Source organism: Solanum dulcamara, chromosome 1 (assembly GCF_947179165.1).
Source record: "Solanum dulcamara chromosome 1, daSolDulc1.2, whole genome shotgun sequence".
Lineage (NCBI taxonomy): Eukaryota > Viridiplantae > Streptophyta > Magnoliopsida > Solanales > Solanaceae > Solanum > Solanum dulcamara.
The window spans coordinates 10,077,293-10,097,041 of NC_077237.1; the positions used below are offsets into that span (position 1 = coordinate 10,077,293).

At 35.5% G+C, this 19,749-nt stretch overlaps 2 protein-coding genes and 1 pseudogene across 3 annotated transcripts; all 3 read right to left on the reverse strand.

Moving 5' to 3' along the window:
• Positions 1-5,396: 5,396 nt before the first annotated feature.
• On the reverse strand, positions 5,397-6,661 carry LOC129887058 (uncharacterized). Its single transcript, XM_055962011.1, has 5 exons — positions 6,575-6,661; positions 6,193-6,279; positions 6,007-6,087; positions 5,810-5,890; positions 5,397-5,610 (listed from the first exon to the last, which is right to left on the reverse strand). Exons 1-5 carry the CDS (start codon positions 6,596-6,598, stop codon positions 5,578-5,580), a joined length of 306 nt encoding a protein of 101 aa, XP_055817986.1. The 5' UTR covers positions 6,599-6,661; the 3' UTR covers positions 5,397-5,577.
• LOC129891406 (uncharacterized) lies at positions 6,600-8,430 on the reverse strand (annotated as a pseudogene).
• Positions 8,431-10,101: 1,671 nt separating this feature from the next.
• Positions 10,102-19,309, reverse strand: LOC129901479 (uncharacterized). Of its 2 annotated transcripts, XM_055976683.1 has the most exons (14): positions 18,551-18,691; positions 17,956-18,053; positions 16,814-16,892; positions 16,641-16,697; positions 16,119-16,174; positions 14,541-14,769; positions 14,021-14,107; positions 13,842-13,916; positions 13,651-13,734; positions 11,891-11,955; positions 11,578-11,767; positions 11,389-11,477; positions 10,819-10,933; positions 10,102-10,371 (listed from the first exon to the last, which is right to left on the reverse strand). In XM_055976683.1, the coding sequence occupies exons 2-14, from the start codon at positions 17,961-17,963 to the stop codon at positions 10,330-10,332; spliced, it is 1,176 nt and encodes a 391-aa protein (XP_055832658.1). In that variant the 5' UTR covers positions 17,964-18,053; positions 18,551-18,691; the 3' UTR covers positions 10,102-10,329. The 2 variants fall into 2 exon arrangements, with proteins under 2 accessions (XP_055832658.1, XP_055832652.1); XM_055976677.1 differs by lacking the exon at positions 17,956-18,053 and having other exon boundaries at positions 18,551-19,309.
• Between the last annotated feature and the right edge of the window lie 440 nt (positions 19,310-19,749).

Consider the following 19,749-nt stretch of genomic DNA (forward strand, 5'->3'; position numbering starts at 1 on the left):
AGTATGAATAGATCAAGGAATAGTTAAATCTAGGATCATTGGTAAGGCTTAGTAAAGCATATACTTTTAGACGGATCAAGTTGCGTAGTGAAATTCACTTATTTGCCGGATCAAGGACTTAGGTGAATTAACTTACCGATTCTACATGTAACATACTAGGAAAGAATTACTAATAAAAAAGGTCTACTTAGTTAAGGATTCGTGGGGAACACATAAAACCCTAGTTTCACTTCTTATTGATTTAAACCATATTAAACTGTACTTTTATTTGTTGGCATTTGCTATTTGATTTATTGATTAGATTTATAAAAATCCCCCGCTTTATTTTCTCTTTTTACGGAAATAACTTGATTACTAAAGCAAATAACAAGCGATTGATCTAAAGTCTAAATCATATTCCTCGTGGGATCGACCCTAATTTCCCATATAACAGATTCAAACTTCTTATATCACTATCTAGGAGCTTGTTTTAGCCCCTAGAGACTCTTTTTGAGTTTGCACACAATTTTTTTTACCATTTACTTTGAAGCTCTTAGGTTGTTTCATATAAATCTCCTCTTCTAGGTTACCGTGAAGAAAATTCATCTTCACATCCATCTGCTCAATCTTTAAATTAAAATTAGTATCCAAACCAAGAATAGTATTAATGGAGGATATTTTCACGAGAAGGAAAAATATTTCGTCAAAGTCAATACCTTTTCTTTGACCAAATCCTTTAACAACCAAATTATCTTTGCACCTGGACTTCAAGCTGTGTTCTTCAACTTTAGATTTGAACACCCACTTGTTCTTCAAAGCTCTCATGCCCTTAGACAATTTCACCAACTCATAAGTGTGGTTATCATGCAAAGATTTCAACTCATCTTGCATGGCTTCAATCCATTGATCCTTATGCTCATCTTTCATTGCCTCCTCATAACACTCAGGTCCACCCAGTCAGTGAGTAACACATGCTCATTAGGTGAATAACGAAAGGAAGGAATACGTTGTCTTGTGGACCTCTTAAGAGGAATATTTGATTCGTCCACGACTTGATGAGCAAGAGTATCATCAATAACAACATCATTGTTATCATCAACATCAACATATTGATCTGGGACTTGATTCTGAATATCACCATGATCATCAAGCCCACCAACGTCATACACATTTATATGAGGAACTTGATCAAGATGGACTATTCCATCTGAACTTGAAGAATTTAGCCTCTCCACTTTGTCAATATCTTCAATGGTTTTATTTTTCATGAAAATGATATTACGGTTTCCCACAAGCTTCTTCTTAGTTAGATTATATAGCTTATAACCAAATTCATCAAGGCCATATCCAAAGAAGATGCACTGCCTTGTATTGGAATCTAACTTCGACCTCTCATCTTTTGGCACATGTACAAAAGTTTTGCAACCAAATACTCTCACATGGTCATATGAAACATTCTTTTCATACCAAACTCTATTTGGAACATCACTTTGCAAAACAACGGCAGGAGATAAATTAATAACATGTGCAGTGATCAATAAAGCATCACCCTAAAAGGAGTTCAGCAACTTTGCTTAAGAAAGCAAACATCTAACTCTTTCCATCAAGGTCCTGTTTATCCTCTCAGTCAACCCATTAAGCTGAGGAGTCTTAGGAGGAGTCTTCTGATGTCTAATACCATGATGCTTGCAGTATTCGTCAAATGGTCCACAATATTCACCACCATTATCAGTCTGAATACACTTCAGTTTCTTTCCAATTTCTCTTTCAACTGAAACCTGAAACTGCTTAAAGACATTTAACACTTGGTCTTTAGTTTTCAAGACATAGACCCAAAGCTTTCTTGAACAGTCATCAATGAAAGTGACAAAGTAGAGTGCACCATCTAGAGTCCTTGTCTTTATTGGACCACATAAATCAGAGTGCACCAACTCAAGAAACTCTGTCTTTCTTGAAGGAGGGTTAGACTTAAAGGAAACTCTATTTTGATTTGCAGTCAAGCAGTGCTCACACTTTTCTAGTTTAGCACTTTGAAAATCTGACAATAATTTCTTCTTGTCTAGAACATTATGTCCTTTCTCACTGATGTGGCTAAGCCATTTGTGCCATAACGTTGAAGATTTATCGCTCTCAACTGTATTTACCATATTGGCATAAGTAGAAATTGTAGTCCAATATAAACCACGACGTTTGTTACTACGACGTTTGATCAAGGAACCCTTAATGAGTTTCTACTTTCCACTGCCATTGGTACTAACAAACCCTTCATCATCTAGAATACCAACAGAAATTAAGTACAGACGAACATCAGTGCATGTTTTACATTGTTCAAAACTAGTTTAGTTTCAACAATAGTTTCCAAACAAACTGTACCAATACCAATCACCCTAGATACAGTCTCATTACCCATACTCAAGCTTCCAAAGTCACCAGGAGTACAGGAAGATAAGAAGTCCTTCCTTGATATCACATGAGATGTGGTACAGTGTCCAAAACCCAGCCTGACTCAAGTCCGCATCAAGGACGGTAACAAGATCTTCTATGATGACGGTGGCTAGGCAATTTTCATTGTCATCTTCTTTATTTTTCCTCTTCAATTTCCGAAAAAAGTTCTTTGTGTGCCCTTTCAGCCACAATGATATCACTCAATATCCTTAAGTCTACCTCTGGATTTGCTCTTGTTATGTTCTCTATTCTGATAACCACGACTCTTGTTTCTTCTCATAGGTCCAGTCACCAGGACATCCGATGAAGAAGAACCTTGAGATTTTTCTTCTCATCTCTTCGTTCAAGATACTGCTCATAGCGAAATCCATAGAGATCACACTATCCAAAGTAGAATTTGATAATAAAATTCTAAATGTTTTCCAAAAGTCTGGTAGGGAACCAAGTAGAAGTAAGCCTTGAATTTTTTCATCAAATTTAATGCTCATAGCAGATAACTGATTCATGATTCTCTGAAAATTATTCAGGTGATCTGTTGGAAAACCATCACGATATTTTAAACTTAACATTTATTTTATTAAGAACATCTTGTTATTCCCAAACTTCCGAGCATATAAGCTTTCAAGATGCTCCCATAGGGTTCGAGCATGTGTCTCCTCAAAAATATGATTTAACACATTATAGTCAACCCATTGCCTAATATATCCACAAATCTGTCTGTTCAACAGATTTCACTCTTCATCTATTTATTTATCAAGCTTTACAATGGTAAAAACTGGTTGATAAAAATTTTTGACATAAGAAAATCTTCCATTTTCCCCTTCCAAATAGCATAATTAATATCATTCAAAATAATCATTCTACTAGTATTGGCCTTCATTATTTTTTCCCAAGAAATATATATAGCTATTGCAAATCAAAATAAATATTTTCTAATGTGGAAGTTCAGACTATGCTGCAATTACAGAGCATACTCAAATAGAAGTTTACTTTGATATCAGTTTGTTGGAAAAATGCGGATTAACATAAAAATATATATGATCAAAATAGAGTAAATAAAATGAAAAAATAATGACACCAAGAATTTTACGTGGAAACCATTTTAAATAAGAGAAAAACCACGAGACAAGAAGAGCAACTGATATCACTATAGTAAGAAATTTTACACTGGGTAGTCACGAGTACAATATTCAAAGTGACCACAACATACTCAAAAGGAATAACACTTTTTTGGTTTCCCACCTTACTAAAATATCGCACACACTCTATTTTTTTCTTCACATATTATTTTCTTATAGTCTATGATATTCTTCACTTTGCTCTCTAATTTTTTTTCTCTCTATCTTGGTGTGTTCTTACAAATGAGCAAGAGTGCTCTATTTATAGAAAAAAATTACTCCTATGATGTCGACATCATGAAGAAACAAATATTTCAAACTTTGGTAGGTTTATTGATAACTATTGCAAATCAAAGTAAATCTTTTCTGATGTGGAAGTTCAGACTATGCTGCAATCACAGAGTAAAATCAGATAAAAACTTGCTCTGATATTAGTTTGTTGGGCAATTTCTTCCGTTTCAGCAATTGTGGTATTTCATTGATTGATTTGCATTTCTCTCCCTTAAGATTAGCTGCATATTATCTGTCTAGAGATGGACCTTGTGTGCCAAAAAACTCTTGATGAAATTGTATAGACGTGATGAAATTGAGGAACAATGAGAGACATATGTGCTCCCGATAGAAAATTGTTCATAGTAATATATTTTTTGTTTAAAAGACCTAAAACAGTAGTTGATTTCACAACTTTCATTTCGATTAACCATAGTCATTATATCAGAATAACTATTTGGACAAACAATTTTTTTGGGATTCAAAAAACTCCAAAATGTTGATTTCACAATTTTCATTTCAAATCACTCATACAAACAACTTCAATTGTATTCATGTCCAAACACAATTCTAATTTTTAATTCAAATACTATTGTTTCTTCTTCAAATTTCACCATTTTATATCTTAACTCACAATAATTGTTGTAGCTAGTTTATAATTATGGCTGAGTACTCAAACAAAATGGAACGAGCTAGCTCACAAGATTAACAAGGATCCATGCAACAAAGAGTTAGTGAATAAGAATCAGGTTACTTGAATAAATAAGAATATACAAAGATTTTAAAGACATGAATTGAAAGATATGTGAAATTCGAGAATAAAATCCTCAAATTTTAACATAAAGTGCTAATAATCCTAATTAATTTTATTATTCAAAATTAGCATATTAAAATTAATTATAATACTAATAAAACCAATTCAAGAGCTTAGATCAAAATAATCTAAACTCATATTTCAAAAAAAATAAAGACAACAATTAGTATAAGACTAATTACCTTTTTTAATTTACTTTAATAGAAATAAAGATATCAAGTTAAGAGTTAATCTTTACTTTTAAAGAATCGTTTTTGTAAGGTTGTAAGATAAATTCATAATAATCACTTACAAAGGTATAAAAACGAGATATCTCTCAAATAATATTAATCATGTTTTCTCAAAATAACAAAATTAACCCCCCCCCCCCACCCCCAATTCATAGAAAAAACAAACATATCTCAAGTAGCATGTGATTCAATATCTACTTTTATGGAAATAATAACTAGAAATTGTTAAAGAAGGAAACTTTTAAATTATGTAACTTTTAAACTAGGAAACACGTAAAAATAATGACAAACTTTGTCCTAAACTTTTTGGTGGCAAATTTCCACCAAAAAGTGACAGGGCAGGGTGGTTTTGCAGTGCAAACTGATGATGATATAGTGTTGAATTAAGTCAACATTCTAATAATTTAATAGGTTGTCAAACATTAAAACAATGTGAAAGATAAGAATAAATCAGGTGTAAGTTTTTTTAAAAATAATAAAATGCACACAATGAGTTGAGCTCTGAATCATTGGTTCATACTTGCATTAATTGGAAAACAAGATAGGGTAGTGTCATGGTTGGTTGAGATGAGAATATTGTGTCAAAATAACCTCACACAGTACCTTTTATGAGTCTTCGGTATCTCACTAAGATCCCAACTTAAACACAAAATCAGCTGCAGTTTTGCAATTACAGCAAAGAAATCAGCAGTTTCTAGAATTAGCCTCCGTCTAGAACCTTTTAGCCTGTACCTTTGAACTTGGCATCATGTTGCTACGCAACAACAGAAAATATATTCAGAAAACTTAACTTCAGTTGAAATGTAGGCTGTGAAAATTAGCCGCGAAGTTAGTAAGCAGCCAAAAGTTTGATGAGTTGGGTAGAAGAATGCGAGGCCTAGTAATTTATGAAGTATTTAACATACTTAAGAGAAAATATGGCTCCTTCTATAATGATTTAAGAGAAAACTCACCAAGCCACCTCCATCATCATTAAAATCTGTAGTTTCAGCTCCAGCATCATGTACTTCAACATGTTCAGTAGCAGGCACAACCTGCATTGAACCAAAAAGGCCAGTCAAGGGTCAGAAATACTGTACTCCAATAGTATTTAGAGAAGCAAGTTCTACATAGACTATGTATCATCAACGAGTTCAGTCAATCGATATACCGTGATGTAATGACCCTCAATAATATCAAGCTTGCCATTCATAGTTTGATGAGCTCTCTTTGCATCTTCAAGTTGAGCATACTAAGATGAACCCAAATTGAAACATAAAGACGTTACTAAAAGAAATAAAATAATGATAAGAGAATATACACTGGTAAGAAATATTGCAGTTCATTAAATACTGACTTGGACAAACCCAAATCCCTTGCTATGTCCTGTTTTGGGATCTTTAGTTAATTGAAAAGACTCTACTGGCCCAATAACTTCAAAAATCTGAACACACCAGACATAACAGAATGCAATTAGAAACAGAAGACAAACGATAAGTCAGAGATGGGTCTTATCGTAGCAACACTGGATAAGCCGATTATACATCCTGAGAAACAAATCAGTGTTATAGTGGAAACAATATTAATTTGTTCTTCAGCATGTTATATTATAAGTCAAGGTAGATCATCATGGCAGAATATTGTGTATTTAAGCCTTTACCATTATGTAGTGCACGTGACAAGTGAATATTTTAGTGCTTTGTTACTATACCCTAATAAAGAGATGTCAGTTTTGTTACCTTTTTAAGAGCTAAATCTGTCATGTTAATAGGAAGATTTTCTACATAAAGTTTTCTCTCAGAGGCAGCATTTGGCACATTATTGGAACATTCATCTCTCCGAACCCAGTATGTAGCGTAGACATGGTAAACTGCACAAGTTATACCTTTCAGCAAGCCTAAAATCTCATTCAACATGGACCGAGTTTCTTCATTTGGCTCGGGGTGACCATTAACATATTGGACAAGAATTACATTATCGGACTCCACCATCAACTTCTCTGCTTTCGGTTTTCCTTCCTTGCATCTGACCAACCCAAACCTAAAGGCCTCTAGTCCAGCAATCACACTGTCTTTAACATCAATGTCACCCTTATAGCAATAGCTATCTAAGCACTTTCCATTTTGATCTTTGAAGACGCCACTAAATCGTCCAGTCTGGTCTCCTTCTGTGGCAATACCATAGATGTTTAGCTTAATCCAACCAGTCTGAGGAGGAACTGAGTGGTATCTGAAATGACGAGCGCCACGTTTAGAACCCAAAATTTGTGCAAATTCCTCGCTAGTCTTATTGCTTTTGATACCATGCAAAAAAACTTTTTCAAGATAACTGCAACATAAAAGTTAAAAGTTACATGTTTAGGGATGAAGTAAACCTTTCCCTGCTATTGTTCCTTCAGATCAGCTCTGTCACTCTATTGTTTTCTGGAAGCAAATAATTTGTAAGTACTTGCATGATACAATCAACAAAATTGAGATCCTCCAACTAGCACTTAATTTACATATCTTATAACGAGGAGAAAGAACCGAAACCCCATACGCAACAGAAACAAAAGGCTACTGACTTCGATGATATGCTAATCGGCAGCACCTTTGTTTCCCAGTATCAATAGAACAACAATAGAGAACTGTATTTGATAACAAATGGAAAGTTCAGTATCTAGTCACACATCCAAGTACCTTTGCATATATGACCAATCACTTTCTGGTGTTCCCTTGTCAATGTTGGGATCCACGTCAAAGAAATGCCAGGCAAATCCTTGGAACAAACTAGCATACATCTGATGGTCACTAGTCTTTATGGCAATCTCTTTTGTGAAGTCAAAAATTCTCAGTAAGCGTATCTTTGTTTCTAGAGTATTCTGATCATAAATCGGCAGATCCGTGCACGTAGCTATCAATGAGTTTGTCAGCAGAAAAATATTGTTAAGAGAAGATGAAGACCAGTTTGCTCCCAATAAGTTGCCAAGAAGATAATAGCAAGGACTAGGCATATAGAACATTGTTGGTCTCTGAGCTTTCCTCTTACAATTTTCATTATCGGTAAGAACCTTAAGACCTAGTTTCTTGAAAACTATGATATCAGCTATAGACATGACAGGATCATATATTTCTATATCGTCAATCCACTTTGAAAAATCTCATTTTATTAAGAGAACTACGGCAAGCTGAAATTGTGAATTGAAATCATATTCGATGCTTCCCAAACTATAGATTACCATCTGAACATGTGAATGGGGGCCTAAAAGCAGGCGAGACAAGAGAGTGTTGATTGTCACATTATTTTCGAGATTAGAGCACATTCCAGCATAGAATTTCGAGTTCTCAACATTCTCCATCATCAGTTCCATCTCTTTAAGCAGCCTTTCTGCCTCATCTTCTATATTAAATTCAACACTTGTCTCCATATTGTCATTCATCTTTATGAGGTTCAGATTAACGTTGATGTCTAGCAGTTTAAACACTATTTGGAACAGCTAAAATGAAGCAACTCTCCCTTGTGTTCAGGACTTAATATAAACCTGCAAGTCTAGAACTTCCAGTACAAAATCAGTAGCAGACAAAATTACTTTACAGCAAGAAAAAATGCATCTCATTATCTGTAAGTGTAGAGCTAAAAAGTACAGAATTGCTGGCAGGCTCAAAATAGCTTTTCTCCTAGAAAAACATATTTCTCCACATCTTTACGAGTATAATTGCCGCACATCAAATGCCGCGTGTTTGAAGGTGAAAAGATATTTCATGAATCAACTTAGTTGACATGTTCTCTACTATAAGTTGGTTCCAATGATATAAAAGATTGCAGTGAAAGCTAAGAGGAGTATGAGCATACCCTCCTTTAATCCATTCAGAGCCAATCAAGTTGGATTTGCTCTGAAGTGCCAAATCACAGATGTAATGCAAGAGAAAAAACATGAATATTAATTATTTTTTTAGAATTTCCTCTTCCGTCTAAAGTATAACAGAGTTAGTATTTCATCTGTATAACAAGCAGTATTAGGTAGAGCAACTTAAAACAGTTGCTCTTCTGGACTTAAGATGAAATGGCAACAAAGGAACTATTGAAAACAGAAAGATTAAAGGACGATGTAACACAAAAGGAAATACTAGATCCTTGAGTGGAATCCAAACATTCACTATCATGAACGAAATCCTCACAGAACACCAAGTACAATTTAAAATGAAACGGACTCATGAGTTCAACATTACCAAATCAACAGAAATTATAGGACGACGGAAATGGTAAATCCTTCAATCGAGTTCAAACAATCAATATTACGAACACAAGGAAAATGAGAGTAAAAGAGAAGATACTGACGGCAACAAATCTGGAAATTGTCGATCCTTGACTTCAAACTATCCTATTACTAACGGATTCCTCACAAAATAGGAGATACTGAGAGCGCAAAGTCAGTAAACGATCGCCATTGAAGAGATACTTCCACGATATGAGAACTTTTGGAATTGTATTGGATTTCAACTTCACTTTAAAACGAAATTCTTCTGCAGAGAGTAGAGTAGTGTAGTGCTCCAACAGAAATTCTGCTGCATGGCAAGTATTAAGCTTATGTCGCAATGAAAGAATAACCGAATTAATATAAACGAGTTAGGCAAATAAAATTGGGTTAAAATTATTACTACACCTTTTTTTTTATTTTTAATTGGTATAAGTAATCGAACCTAATTACATCTATCTTTTTTATGTTAAAGAATAAGCTCCCACTTCTGCGATTCGAATACAAATTTGATTATTAAAATTCTGGCTCAGTGGATAATTGAATTTGTGATTAAGCTAGCAGTGGAGGTGATTAAAGCTCCAGACTGATGGTGCTGGTCGAATGAATGGACATAGTGATTACTTATTTTTTTTGTGCTTGATAAACTAAAAATATTTATATATAATCTAGAAAAATAATATGACAGGTAAACTAAAAATATTTATATATAATCTAAAAAAATAATATGATGGGTAAAAGCGGAGGGAAGAGTAGGATTAGACATGTTGGAGGGCAAAAAATAATATGAAGGATAAAAGCGGACGGAGTAGCAGTGTGGCCGCATGGGTTATGGAGATGGACATGCTAAGACTTGAAAGAGGGTAGAAAGGAGACAATCAACATGGGGACACCAAGTGAATTTTTCTCAATTTTTATAAAAATAATCCTGAAGAACGTTTTCCAAAACTGTCTAATACCAACAACACCCTAAATCAGATCAATTAAGCGCAAATAAGTTGCCAAAAGAATAATATAACTGCACACAATGAGTTCCCTAAGTGACTCGGTGGATTAAAATGAGAATACCGTGTCAAAATTACACAACTTTCATCACAGTAACACCTATAGCCTCATCTGTCCGAGTATACAGAACCTTTAATGAGTCTTTTAGTATCACTAAGATCCCAACTTAAATACAAAATCAGCTGCAGTTTTGCAATTACAATAAACAAATCAGCAGTCTTCAGACATTTTAGATAGCCCCCTGTCTGAAACCTTTTAGCCTGTACCTTTGAACTTGGCATCATATTCATAAGGTTGCTGCAGCACAACAGGAAATATTCAATCAGAAAAATCCAACTGCATTTTTTATTTAAAGAAAAGCTCAATCAAAACATAAACAAGAGTAAGGTAAACTGACAAAAACTTAATATAACAAAGTTGTAACTAAAAACGCTTTGGATAGTGAGAACAAAACACTAGGTCAAAATCAGCCCAGAATTTAGTAATTTTCTTCTTTATTTCCTGGTCTGAACTCCAATTTCACTTCACAGCTATCTCATTACTGGAATTAAGACCACAAATAAACAGAATAAGTATAAATGGACACTTTATGAAACAGACTAACGGGGTAGAAATTAACATTCTGCAACCCCAACACCCCCTCCCCCAAATAAAAAAACAAACACGCTCAATGAACCATTTATGCATTTGAAGAAGAGGAAGCAGATAAGGACACAAAAATGCTCAGAGAACTTGGGCATTTACCAAGTAGATGGCTGAAATCGATCTGCCAGCAAACCATCTCTTGTGCATAGCTTGTTGAGCACGAGATGCAGCTTCGACACTATCAAACCGCAAGTACACGTAACCAGAGGTATTCCTGCCAAAAGATACATCTAGGATCAATAACTGACGAAAATAACATTTATTTAACAATAAGCAGCCAGCCAGAATAGCTGACTACTGCATCGTGGTATTTAATAAAGACTTGTCTAACAGGAATGAAGAACTAGCCACTTAAAATCAATAGGCCATTCAACAATCAAATTTGAAGCCAATATCATAGTTCAGTATGATTGTCAAGCTAATAATCTCTTAGGTCTTTCCCTAGCAAAAACAAGGTTTCTTGGTCTTCCCTTTTTTAAGAGCAAAACCAAGGTTTCTTGGTGTCTAGTAGACAAAGAAAGACAGGCTGCGAAGAAGAGGAAAAGCATTATCCTATCCAAAAGTACACAAACAAATTAAAGGATCTGCCAGGCAAAGAAATGAAAGCATTTTACTATTTTAGAAGTCAAAACAGCTCAAAACTCAACACCATATAAATTAACCACATACTTGTCCACGTGGATATGCTTGACCCTGCCATACTTGGAGCATTCCTCCTTTACATCATCTTTAATATCCAAATCAAATTCTGGATCCGTCTGCAGCACATACTTGAAAGATCAATATATTGTGAAATAATCTTTATCCATGATGGGTCAGAAATATGCTGTTAAATATGAAACTCCACAGGACACAAACCTCAGTTGCAGGATCAAACATGTTTTTTAATAACAAACATTCGCTGGGAATTCCGATGGGTTCGGGAGCCATGGAAGCAATGAGTTGCGTTGGGAGCATATTTGGAAAAGCTGTTGCCCCACCCATTGGCATGCTCATTGCTGGCTGAGCTGCTCCATTAAGTGCAGGAACTCCAAGTGTACCCGCAACACTGCAGAGGAAAATTTGAGCATTAGATTTGCATGCAAAACGTGCTAAAAACACACCCCCACCCCAAAAAAATGGAGGACAAAGATAGACAAGCAGCCCAAAAGAGGGAGAAAGTTGGACAAACCCTGAAGCAACACCACTGCGGTCCAATTTTGCCATAAGCATGGCCCTTGACTGAGCATTCAATGCCTGGAATACAGAAAAATTATTCAGATAGGTGTTCACTTTATGATAGAGATAGCAATTATTAGAAGCCTACAGCTCTCATTTGGCAATATTATTTCCTCTCTCTGCACTGTTATCAGATAGAATGAATTCATCAGATATCTATGAACAGGCATCCATATGCAGAGTTACCAAAAGAAAAAGAAGATAAATATACATTCTTGTCAATTTACAGAAAAAGGAAGATCCCCACTAATTTTCATACTATGAATAAAATTATGCTATAGCTTCCTGAGCAGCTCCAGAATGGATTAGTCTTTAAAAAAATACAAGTTCCACCCCTCTACTTCATACTTCCTAGAATGGATAAAATCAGATCCACTGCTATTAAGCTGTTTTGAGTGCAACAACATACCCAGTGAAATCCCACAAGTGGGGGTCTGTGGTTAGTGAGAAAATTATGCATCAACTAGCTGAAAAAAAGCATTCGATGTGAGTGCACTTGGATAACTATTTTTTTACTTGGCATATTAGAAAGAATGAAGCATGACACCCCCTTCATGCGAAGACCTAACTGGAGCATGGACCGGGAGCCCGAATAGAGATGGACTCTGATACCATGTAGAACATGCACCTAGGCCTAGCTCAACCCCATAATTAAGGACTGGACTCTCGAGAAGTTGTGAATATTGTATAAAATAGTATTATTTATGAGGCAGTGCTAAAGTCTCACATATTTTAACATCCCAAAATGAAAAGAGTGTCCTGTAAATTTCCTAGAATATGTAAAAACAAGAACTAAAACTCATGTGGAATTCTGCTTTACAATGCTCTAATACAAAATTAGATCTCCCCTAGGAGGAGAGATACCACTCATTGACAACAACATAAACCAGATGAATAAAGAAAGTCGACCAGACCTTCCTAACCTTGATAATGGCTCCATGTTATTTACTTTTTGGTGTTATGCTTGCGGTGTGTTCATGGTTTGATTTGTCTCTATTTTCATCTAAACCAAACCCAAACCAAAACAAAATCATTTTTTTGTTTCGGATTTGTTGGTTTTTTCAGTTTTTTCCCACATGAAATACAAATTCATTTCACTATCATCTAGAACTAAAGACACAATTTGTCATGTCTTAAGTTTAGCGAGAATAGAAGAAATTGATTTATTAAAAGCTTGTATCTGTGAGAAATTTCACTAGGAGCTGTGACAACTATTCATTTCCATAGAACAAACAACATTACATCCATAAGTGTTTTCAAACTTATCAAGACTAAATTGTTAAAACAATAAATAAATCACTTATAAATAACTTCAACATAGAAGAGATTAGGATACTCAAAACGACATTTTTTTTCAAAAAAAACAATGTAAACGACTTTTTATGGTTAAAGATATATAAAGTGTTTATAAAAATAAATTAATGATCATAAAATTTCTATATTAATTTAGTCAGTTTGATTCCTTTTTTTCTAAAATACCTAACCAACTCCAGAAAAAAAGGGAAAATAGGAAGAAAGAAACAGAGAGACTAAAAGCTATAATAATGACGCAGCACACTGACAAATTCTTAAATCGCTCTTCTCAGGTCATGTCTAACACACTTGGATGGACCTTTTACCACCTCCATCATACTCATAAATTATGAAGTATTTAACTTATTTAAGGGAAAAGATGGCTTGCAAGGTCCTATAATGATTTAAGAGCAAACTCACCAAGCCACCCCCTTCATCATCATCAAAATCTGCAGTTTTAGCTCCAGAATCTTGCACTCCAACATGTTCGGTAACGGATGAAACCTGCATTGAATCAAAAGGCCAATCACAGGTCAGTGATCCAATAGTATTCAGAGAAGCAAGGTCTAATGCGACTATATACCACCAACGAGTTCAGTCTATCAACATACCTTGATGGTGCGACCTGCAATCTCAAGCTTTCCATTCAAACTTTGAGCTGCCTTCGCGTGTTCAAGTTGAGCAAACTAAGATGAACCCAAATTGAGACATAAAGGTGTTACTAAAAGAAATAAAATAATGATAGAGAATATACACTGGATAGAATTATTTCAGTTTGCTAAAGACTGACTTGGACAAACCCAAATCCTTTGCAATGTCCTGTTTCAGGATCTGTAGGTAATTGAACAAGCTCTACTGGCCCAAAAGCTTCAAAAATCTGAACACACCAGACATAACAGAATACAATTAGAAATAGAAGATAAAAGCTTAGTCAGATTATTGCAGCAAGGACATTGGAAAAGTCAATTATACATGCTGAAAAACAAATTAATGTTATAGAAGAAATAAAGTTTAGGCAAACGCATATATGGGTGTCTGTATCAAGGACTTAATTTACAAGAGAAAAATAATCCCTAAGAAAGAAAATCATAAATGAAGTATTTGATACATACACCCATATAGGCGTTTGCCTGAACTTTATTTCCTCTATAACATACATTTGTTCAGCAGCATGTTATATTCTATCAGTCAAGGTAGATCAGCATCGCAGAATATTGTCTTTTAGCCTCCACCATCATGTAGTGCACAAGACAAGTGAATATTCTAGTGATTTGTTACTATAGGCAGATAAAGAGAGGCAGTCTTCTTACCTGTCTAAGCTGCAACTCTGTCATGTTAAAATGAAGATTTCCGACATAAAGTTTTCTCTCTGATGCAGCATTTGGACCTGCCAACCCTGATCCACCACCAGACGCAGCTGACTGAACAAGGTTCTTTTCAGCTTCAGAAGGTTTTACCATGACTGGTTGACCAAAAAGCAAGCGACCAGATAAAGCAATAGCCATTGGCACAGACATAGCATCATAAAACTCAATGTACCTGCATAGATACCAATACTTTATTAACAAAATTGAAACTCAATGTACCTGCAAGGATCCCTTGTTTTTTGGTGCACACATGAGATTCCTACTTGTATAGATGCTTGGATGACATTCATAGAAAATCATGTACATTTGTAAGGTTTCTACTTTATGGTATACACCTTGAATACAGCGCTAGATTTTACCCATTGTTAATAATATTTTTACTTCATCCAAAAATTTGTGGCAGGACCAAGAAGCATAAAGAAGTACCCTGGTTAAATTAGTGACAGAAACATCCAGAGAAAGGACTTGACAGCCTTAGCAATGGTAGTACGTGTCAACAACCAGATTAAACCTGTGCTTGGAATTCCCAAAATAAACGGGCAAGGAAGCTCAAGAAACTTCTCAGAATTCCACAGAGGTGAATACACATGGACGTGGGTCCCACTGACATATCAGTAGTCCTTAGGTAGATGCACTTGAAATCATACGGTTTAGCATCTAATCCATATCCCAAAAACTTTAAATGCCTTCAGGACCAATAACTGATTTGTGTTTTACTACGTTTACAATTGGCATACTATATATAGACCTATCTCAACTCGACTAAAATTCACAATACTTGGCAATCCATATAATCCTGTTCTTTTCACAAGTACAAACAAATAACCTTTACTCCACCAATCATAATGATTTTTAAGGAAGTCAAAAATGCATGTGTACAATGACAACTATACAATTCCCGACTTGGGTCAGTATAGTCAAAAATGCATGTGTACAATGAAAACTATACAATCCCCAACTTGGGTCAGCATAGAATCCCCACTTTCTATTTCGCTCTGCCTGGACTCATTTTATATAAAACCTGCAATCATTCTACCCTCCCCAGACCTCACATGTGGGATTTCACTAGGTATGTTGTTGTTGTTGAATCTTTCTCCCTAATCCGGACTTGGGACTGAAAATGTGTCTTAAACTATCAGAAGTCATAGAAAAACCAAACAAAGGGAATATCTGTAATAGGCAAAACAGTTATGAGAAACACAGTTTTTCTAAAGGCGGAGAGTAAAAGAGCCACAAAGAAGTCTAAGGAACAAATCAAAAATACGGTTTAATTGCAAAGCAGCAATTTTATTAACCATCATAGTAGACAAACAACACTTTAGTTTGAATTAGGAAGTGTAACATGCCGCAATGCTACAGTCAATCAAATATGGTTAGCATCTCCCTCAAAAAAGAAAGCAGCACTATCATAATCCTTGGGACTTTCAGGAGTACTTTGCAAAGCAAGATGCACATTAATTTACTTGAGAAAGAAATGAAGAAAAAATTACATCCAGATAGTAGAGAGTTTGAATGACATACCCAACTCCTTTCGATCGCCTTGAATTCCGGTCCATGATTAACCGCACATCCCTCACCTAGAAATGTATAAAGGAATGTCAAAAAATAGAAATCTCCATGATAAACTGAATTTTAGAGGGCCTTTTGGTACACTCATACTATATACACCACAAGACCTGCAATAGGTCATGCATAAAATCATCAGTTAAACCTGATCAGACTATATTGTTCATCCAATCAAGTATAGAATCTTGAGACATGAGAATGTAATTAAGCTACCTGATAAAAAGGCAGAGAAGCAGTTACTGCAACAGCAAGGAGATGCATACAGCATGCACTAATAGTATACGGAAGAAGGGTCAAGCGAAGAACACAAATCATTTTTTTGGTCCTAAACATGAAGTATCATATCAATTCTAGAGGACCACAAGAAAATGAAATTCTTGGACGAACATAGCCAGCACACATTGATCATCAAACCATAAATTTGCCAGCAGCATAGTTCATCTACCATGAAACAGAGAGAGGACCAAGTGAACTAACCTTTCCTGCTTGTGAAAAGAACTCATACACATCTCTTTCAGTTGCCTTCAGGGGCATCTATAGAAGTTCAAACCAAATAAATCAGAGAATGAACCTTTTGATCAGATAAACCACCTAGTTAGAAATGATTATGTAGATGAAAGGGCAGAAACAAAGACATTGAAACTATCTACCTGGTAAGCAAAAACAGTTCTCTGGTCCCTTTCTGGATCAGCTTCTGGTTCTATTTTTTCTTTCTTCTCCTTGAACCTCCTGTATAAATGACTCAGACCATGATGAGAATATGTATGACATAGATCATAGCAAGGAATTATTTTAAACATGACTTCGTTAACCAGCTAGAGTCCACGCAGACCGTCGCATTCCTATTTCACAAACTATAGAACATATTGAAGCAAATCAGCCTCTAAATTGCATTAATCTCATGGTTAGTAAAGAACGATAAAGTATGAGGCTCTTATAAAATGTAAGTTGCACATAGTAGAGCGTGGACTATAATTTCAAGTATTTCATGGTGCACCTGCTACATTGAAGGCAATCAACTACAATAAACATCAAAGTTCAACCAAACTTGCATAAATACATGGACATGCTACAAATTATATTATGACATGATGAGTCCTCATCCTCTAAAATCTCCCCTAGCTGCGCTAACTTTCACCTCTTTTCAATTAAGTAACCCCTGCAGCAGGATAGGTCATCAAGACATGCCTTTTCGAGAAAAAATGTCGAAGAACTCAACAAGATTCCATAGTTTTGGATAGGCTAGTGGAAAAAGCAAACATCATTTATCTACTTGTTAGATGAATATAGCATGATCTCCTCATAAATGCTCAAGGACCCTACATGAGTTTCGTCTTTTATATCTAAACAGAAAGCAACTAGAATTCCAACCTCCAGTAAAACACACATCATTCCCAGTGAAAAAGAAAATAAGTACACATGAAGCAAATTCTAGAAGATAATGTGAACTTTTGAAGCATCTCCATGTATTAAACTTCAAGTTAATAATATGAATGCAGTATGTGTTGTGACATTATTCGCTGCCCAGCACCAAATTTTGAGACTTTTCCCTGCTTTCACAAAAAATAATCACATATAGGGTTAATGTATTTTCGTCTTCGTACAGAAGAAAAGGTTGAAAAACTGATACAGCCTCACACCATATGCGTTGCCAACCTAGAAATTCAATACATCATTTGTCAACATCTCAAATCAGATTTAAGAAAAAAGTAACCTTAAATCCATCAATGCAGAAACATTAGAAGGATTCAGGAGTGAGAAAATCTCAAAGACCAAAAGAAACTTAACAGACCTTATCATACTCAATATATGTGGGAATAAGCCACTTCTTCAATCAAGCCTTGAAGGGTTTCCGCATTGTTAGCCCATTAAGATGTGGAAACAATCCATCTACGATTTCAACCCAAGTCAGAATATTACATTCTTTGTGGTTAAACTGACACTCTTTTACGCACTTAGACCACTTCAAATAGTCTTCTTAACCCACTAGAACTCAAAACACTCAGCAGAGTGTGTTCAAGCACATACTTAAACTCAGCCATGACCTAATTTTCTGTTTTTTGGGTTACAAAAAAGTCACAGGCGTAAAAAAAAATTGATATAAATTTGAGAAATGAAGAAGATGAGATGCAAATATTGATCATTCTTTTTTCATTTTCGCAATGCCTTTCACCACATTAGCAGCTACATAATTGCATTTGCCAGCTATATTGATGTACATTGGAAACTATTCTCCAATCACTACCGCTTGAATTAATAATTATTATCAAAACACTAATCATTTTGAATTAAACTCAAATTTGTTAAGATGCAACAAACAGCAGCACTTGATATGACATGAGACTAATAATGTTAACATAAGATACAAGCAAAGCAAAGAGTATAACCTGCTGTCCCGTGATTCAAAGTCACGCTCGCTGTCTCTCAACAGCTCTTTCTCTCGCTCTCGCTCAATCCTGGAGCGACTACGGCTCCTCCTTGACCTCTCCCTATCTCTATCTTTCTCCTTCTCTCGCTCCTTGTCTCTATCTCTATCCCGATCTCTACTCTTCCTATCTCTATCACGTTCCTTCTCCTTCTCCCTGTCTCTATCCCTCTCTTTCTCCTTCTCTTTTTCCCTCTTCTCCCTGTCCCTGTCACGGTCACGGTCTTTTGAGCTTCTCTCTTTGTCTCTCTCAGATTCCCGGTCCCTGCTCCGATGCCTTGACGACCTTTCCCTATCTCTATCTTTATCTCTCTCCTTATCCTTCTCTCTGATGCTTTCACCGTCGCCGCGAGACTTTTTGCTGCTCCGGCGCTCTCTATTGTCGTCGGCTGCGTATTCCTCACTTCCATCTCTCTCCCTCCGGCGATAGCCTTTCTCGCTCTTCTCCTTCTCGGCGCTGCTGTTATTGTCTCTGTCTTTGCCCTTCGTAGAAGTACCGTTAGTCTCTTCCACAGTCTTCTCCAGATAATCGTACTCGTCGAAGTCCATTTGCAGTGATGCTCTCTGCCGGACGGCCGATGGCTCGGTGTTCCGACGGTGAAGTACTGGTTAGATTTGACGGAACCCTAGGCCGTAGCGAACTCTGAGATTAGGGTTTTTGCGACTGGTTCGAAGCTTAGAGGCTATCAGGTCAGTTTTCCAGTAGTACTTTGTATAAGGATATTTTCAAGGTTTAATATACTAGTAATTTTCAACTCAAATGGTCCCTCAAATCTTAAGATTACTCTATTTCTGTTCTCCTTGTATAATACATTGCCAAGAAAGTCCTTTATGTATATAAAATATGAGCACTTTTAGACCATAAAAACAGATATCCTTAAAAAATTGACCATATTCTCTCATACCACATTTGTTTGCACTTAATTAGTCTTAAAAGATCCGATTTGGTCAGATTTAACGGTGTGCAAAAATTGAATCGAGTGATTAATTGAACCAAATATTATTAATTTATCGCTATTGGGTTATTGGGTTAACGGTATTTTAATGATTTTATATTAAAAAAAATATCAGGTTATTAGTTTGATTTTTTGATTTTTTAATATAGTGTTATTGGATAAATCAATTATCTATTAAAACTGTAGTAATTAACTATTTTATTCG